The following is a 6,227-nucleotide window of genomic DNA, read 5'->3' as shown; positions in this document are numbered from 1 at the left end:
GGACCAACACAATCAATAATAATATGTTCAAAAGGTTCCCCTATTACTGGGATTGGATACAATGGAGCTGATGGAATCTTTTGATTTGGCTTTACAACCATTTGACAAACAGAGCATGTTTTACAATAACGTTTAACATCAGACCATACTCCTGGCCAGTAAAAATGCCTAAGTATTCGGTCACATGTTTTTTTTATTCCCAAATGACCAGCTAAACAATGATCATGAGCAATAGATAACACATTTAACCAATATGAAACAGGAACAACACTTTGATATTTTACATCCCATTCAGGAGTTGATGAAGATGATTGACATTTACACATTAAAACTCCATTTTCAAAAAAACAAGCAATACGCAGTTCACTCAATTTTTCCTTAGACACAACATTAGAGAAAAATGATGAAAGTTCAGAGTCACTCTTTTGCTCCATAATAAATTGCTCTCGTGAAATGGACCAAGGCAATAAATCTTCAGTTACAATCTCATTTGGTTTTAATTGTCTTAAATTTTCCTCATCTTCAGGAAGTGTCGACAACTGGAAGTCTGATACACTCCCATCAATATCATTAAGAAAAGTTTCTGATAAATTCACATCCAATTCCTCAGAACTATCTACTCCAAGTCTTTTAGATTGTGCACGAGTTACAACACATGCAGAAAACACTTGGGGAAACTGGCATACCAGTTCATCAGGACAAGGTGGTATAGGATTTTCCAAAACCTCTGGAACAGGTGACACATTACCTCCAGCCAAGTCATTGCCCAATATGAATGTAACCCCTGCCACTGGAAATCTAGGGCACACTCCAACAGTAACAAGCCCCGACACTAAGTCAGATTTCAAAATCACTGTATGAAGTGGAACATTCACATGTCCCATTTCAAAACCTCGCACTAATACACTCGATCCTTTTGATGTCTTCTCAGATAGAGGTAAAACTCCTTCCAACAAAAATGATTGACAGGCACCGGTATCCCTTAAAATTTTAACAGGCTTTTGAACATCAGGATGGTCAGGTATCGTTACCAAGCCATTTGAAATAAAAGGCTCATAACCCTTACTAACCAACAAGCCCTCAGACTTTTCTTCAAGTTGTACCAGAGCCACACTTTTTGGATCTTGATATTTTTTTTTTCAAAATCACACAATTAGAAATTATATGACCCGGTTTTCTACAATAAAAACAAACACGCTTTTGATCTACTACTGCATTACTAGAAGTCACGGATTTATCCTGTAATAAATTCTGATGAGAGGACCCATTCAAACCTCTACCCAAACCTCAGATTTTTATTATTTCCTCACCAAAATATTTTTGTGGAGTAAATACAGTTTTATGGGTAAGAACAAATTCATCAGCTAATACAGCTGCTTCAGAGACTTTCAAAACTTTTTGCTCATTTAAATAGGTCACAATTCGTTCAGGAAGGCAATTTTTTTAAATCCTCAAGCAAAATTAAATCTCTGAGCTGTTCAAATTGTTTAACAGTTTTGTGATGCACACCATCTATCAAAAGATTCTCCTTTTCTCGAGCAAACTCCACAAAAGTTTGATTAACTTGTTTCTTATGATTTCTAAACTTTTGTCGATATGCCTCAGCTCATAAGCCCTCAACACAGAATTCTTCACCACCTCATAATTTAGACTCTGTTCAGCCGAAAGAGCAGAACACACTTCTTGTGCTTTTCCACTTAATTTGCATTGCAACAATAATGTCCAGACATCTTTTGGCCAATGTAATACAGTTGCAACACGTTCAAATACAGTAAAATACTTATCAACTTCAGTTTCTTTAAAAGGAGGAACTAAACGAATATGTTTGCCAATATCAAAATCATTAGAAGGATTAGGTCGAGAATGGTCAGTATTTAAGGCCTCAACTTCAAGTTCACGAAGTCGAGTGAGTCGTCTAGTTTTAAATTCCATCCTTCTCATCTCCATTTCTATAGCCACCTTTCTTTCACGCTCTCTAACTTTCAATTCTTCCAATCTAAGCTCCTGTAATTTAAATTCTTGACGTTTCAACTCAAGATCAAGTTCTTTCAAACAAACTATAGTAGCTGTATTTTCAACAGGAACATCAAAACCATGCTCAGCTACCTCACCTGGCTGTATACTTCCTACATCAATAGGAGTTACAACAGCAGCTTCTGACAGCAATATGGGTTCTGCCTCAGCACATGTATCAGGAATTGCAACATCACCTTCCCTAATACTTTCTGAAACCTCCCTGTCAAATAATACCCCCAATGTTATTAAATTCCGCTTAAGTTCAGACTTAATTTCACTCTTACTAGCATAACGAGATAATGAAATATCAAAAAAGTCAGCAATAAGCAAAATATCTGCCTTTCTACAATTATCAAGCTTATCAACAGTGGGAGCACTAGTAAACTTGTGCAAATCAAAATCCATAATAAAACTAAAACCTGCTACAATATACAAAAATGGACCCTTCAAAGCTAAAGAAATCACTTCCAATTAACTAACTAATTAAGTCCACAACTTTATTACCAAACAATTGCTGATGTACTGAATATACTACCTCTTAAAAAGGCTCTCAAAAAAAACCTCTTTGAATATACTAAAGCACTTAGAGAAAAATGAACTTGACTCCAAAGTCAACACAGTACCACCAAAACCACTCTGGTCAAAACAGAGCCAGTTAATACTCAAAGTGCACAAAAAAATACTCAAAAAGATCCCGGACAAGCCCCCAATATGTTACAGCTTACCAAAAGTCTAGGGATACATAAATAGACCGTACACAAATGAGAGAGAGAGAGAGAGAGAGAGAGAGAGAAAGCACCAAAAGAAAACTAAAATAAAACAAGCTCCATTTATTGTCTTAACAAAACAATACACAAAATATGGAGAAACTATACAGAACAAGCAAGGCAGGAGAACCACATTAACATAGCTGTCTAACTTCAAAATTCACAGCAAGATACAAACTATAAGCATTTATTACTTAACTGGCTAACTTACAGATTTCTTTAACAACCAAAAAAACCCAAAAGCCAGATCAAACCTTAACTCTCCATACCTTGCTCTCACTCACTCACTCACTCGCTGCTCGCTCGCTCCCGATGAGTAGTTGTGAGTTCCCTGCTTGTAAGCCAGACAGAATCCCCCTTTACAGTCCCCAGTCAGCCCCTTATATTGTGAGCTTGTTTATCTCTAAAGGAGTTGTTCCTCTTTTTAGCATAAGTCGTAAGTCATCTTATGGCTAATAAGTCATACAGCTATTTTAACACAAAAGGAGGAGTTTATTAAAAAGCAGTTTGTACTTTAAGCATAGAGTACATTTTTGTTCAATAGTCAAGCATATGACAGGCCACATGTTAACCCTTAGAATAACAAGAGGATATGTAATTTTTATTCAACAGTGTTTTAGGCTTGTAACCCAAAATTGAACTTTGGCTAAAGCTGATGGACAAAATCAAGAACAGGATCTGTAACTGGAAGGGACTTTGATTCAGTTTATATCACCACAGACTGTTCTTTCTTTTAAAGTCAGGTATGAACATTTCTTTTGGAGCTGGAAGCTGACCACACTATGTTGACCAAGACAGCTGTTCTCATTGAGCCTTGGAGATTAGAACTCATTCATTGAATCAGAGATCCACTCCTCCAAACCTACACTGTTTTCCCAGTGATTGAGTGCCTTCTTAATCATTTTGTTGATCATCGTGTTGACTTCTCTTGAAAGTGATATTACTGGCTGAGCAAACCACACTGGCCATCATAGAGTTGTAGAACATGTAAAGGATGTCACTGCCCACATTAAAGGAGCACAGTCTAATCAGTACAAAGGGTCTGCTTTGTCCTTTCTTCTATTTAGCAACTTGTGTGTATTATGAGACCAGTTCAGGCTTTTGTTTATGCTGTTCCCTCAAATTTACTGTGAGGCCACTACTTAGGATTGAGATAAGTGATCATGTCAGACTGAATTCTGATCCCTGAGCCTCCAACACCTTTGTATCTGTGAAGTTTCATCTTTTTTCTTTCCATTTCAGGTTTAACACAGAAGTTTCCTAAAGTAATACAAACCTTCTCTCATGAGGATCTCCTCAAGATCACCGAGTACTACAAGCCCCACCTGGCTTATGTGATTGAATACGACATCACAAGTATCCTGCAGAACCTGGCAACCAAGAACATCCTCACCAACGATGAGGCCAAGGTAGGCAGGTCTGCCTGTCAGTATGAGGCACAGAGGACTGATCAGAGATGGTGAACTCAGGACAATCATCTGAGACTGCCTGACCCTCCATAGGAAGTCTTTCTGTTATTGTGAGGTCATCAGACCCCACTGACCACTCAGCTCTGCTCCCTCAGTGGTCTTTTCTAAATTAGCCCTATGGTTACTTGCTTGTCTTTCAGAGATTCAAAGCCAAAGAAGAGTGTGAGAGGCGAGCAGGTGTGGAGTCCTTCATCAGTGACATAATGAAGATGGACAGGGTGGTACTGGTGAGCCTGTGGGAGGCGCTGGCTGAAGAACTTGCGGGATTTCCATCACCAAACCTGACAAGATTACTGGAGGAGGTGACAGAGGGCGGTGAGTTAATTGAGTTCTGTGTGACAGGGAAACACTGAATGTGTGCAAATCACAAAAGGAGACAGAGTGATAGACACATGACCACAAAACCCAACATTACTGTCTGTAGGCCACCGGACTAACAACTGTCAGGTCCATCACTTACATTGAGACGTCTGGTTGATGGCCGTCAATACCAACACTTTCTTCAGTTTCTCTGATTTTTTTTTTAATTTTATGTGTTTAAAGTCTTTAAAGGGGTCAGTGGTCCCACCATACTATTTAGTAACTGTTGTGCTACTGTCACCTATGTGTGACCTGTCATGACTATTTGACTTGTATGTCGCCCCTTCTACACTTTATAAGCCTACAACTACAGCCCACCTGGATGATAAGTAATGATATTTTTTTCTTTCTTTAACAAGAAGTCACTGATTGTGTTGTTTTCTGACACCCCTGATCTTAGCACACCCCTCAGATCGGTGTGTTTAAACATCAGCTTTAGATGCCCCCAGATGCTCACACTCATGCTCATCCATGTTTTTTTTCTTGAGATGTTTTACCTTTCAGATCTACATGAAGCTTATTGAGACCTTGAGGTCTCAGTAAAGAGTTCCTGCTCTCCTCAGCATGATAAACACACAATATGTCTACTGTTCCTATTGTTCTCTTATGTTTCATTTTCTGGGTCTTCATTCCTGGACAATTAATTGCAGACCTCCCAATACGGACACACATTGGTGGCTTGCTGTTTGCTTTCAAATGTTAACTCTTCATTGGTGCCAAACGAAGTCCACGTTAGCAACAGTCTGTTAGTTTTTGATATTTTTCTGTATACCTCACTGTACTCACTTTATCTTTTTGTTAATTTGCCCCTTTATTGCTGTAATTGTCGCTTCTGTCTCTCTTATTGTCTCACCAGGACCAGACCTCTTGAAGGACATTCAGGCCAGTGTCCAGCCCACTCCCATTGATGATGGTATTAAAGGTAAGCCACTGGTCTTGTGTCTCCGGTCATCAGCTCCTCCAGGACTCTGCTCCTCAGTTAGAACATAAGAACAATTGTGACGAGATCAAGCCATTCAGCTCAACAGGCTCACCTAATCCTATGCTCCTTATCTTTTTTAAAATAACATTGTCAACTTTGAAGGGTCTTAAAGTCCTACAATTCACCACACTGGCTGGTCACTTTTTCCTTGTATCTGTTGTTCTCTCTGTATAGAAAAATGTTCATATTTGTATGACATTTAAATTTCATAATGTTAAAAACTTAATTTATGATATCCTCATCTGCCTCTGTTTAGGCTGAAAAGGTTCAGCTCCTTCAGTCTGTCCGCATGGTGCAGATCTCTTAGTCCTGAATCAGCCTTGTTGCTCATCTCTGGACTTTCTTTACTGCTGCAATATACATTTTGTACCCCAAAGTCCAAAAGTGCACACAACACTCCAGGCGAGGCGTCACTAGTGTGTTATAAAGCATTAGTATAACCTAACGCGACTTGTACTCTAGCCTTACCTAGCCTTACTCATGGCTTCTGTCCACTGTCCCAATGTAATAAAGATAATTTTTGGACTGATTGGTTGGAAAGGACGCTGGCGTTGAACGTTTGCTGCTTCTCCCTCTGAGTTTAATATTACTAATATTATTTATATATAGCTGTTTACTTACTTGGCTAGTCAC

General features: G+C 38.8%; 1 protein-coding gene across 1 annotated transcript in view; it reads left to right on the top strand.

Moving 5' to 3' along the window:
- Positions 1 to 6,227, top strand: part of LOC120534774 (NACHT, LRR and PYD domains-containing protein 3-like) — a 31,988-nt gene that overhangs the window by 14,318 nt on the left and 11,443 nt on the right. The window contains exons 2-4 of the mRNA XM_039762354.1: positions 4,026 to 4,192; positions 4,393 to 4,567; positions 5,469 to 5,534. Of these exons, the coding sequence (XP_039618288.1) occupies positions 4,026 to 4,192; positions 4,393 to 4,567; positions 5,469 to 5,534 (408 nt within the window). The remainder of the gene's footprint in view (positions 1 to 4,025; positions 4,193 to 4,392; positions 4,568 to 5,468; positions 5,535 to 6,227) is intronic.

The sequence above is a fragment of the Polypterus senegalus genome, chromosome 8 (assembly GCF_016835505.1).
Source record: "Polypterus senegalus isolate Bchr_013 chromosome 8, ASM1683550v1, whole genome shotgun sequence".
Lineage (NCBI taxonomy): Eukaryota > Metazoa > Chordata > Cladistia > Polypteriformes > Polypteridae > Polypterus > Polypterus senegalus.
Note: the sequence above shows the minus strand (reverse complement) of the source record. Positions and strands in the feature narration are given on the sequence as shown.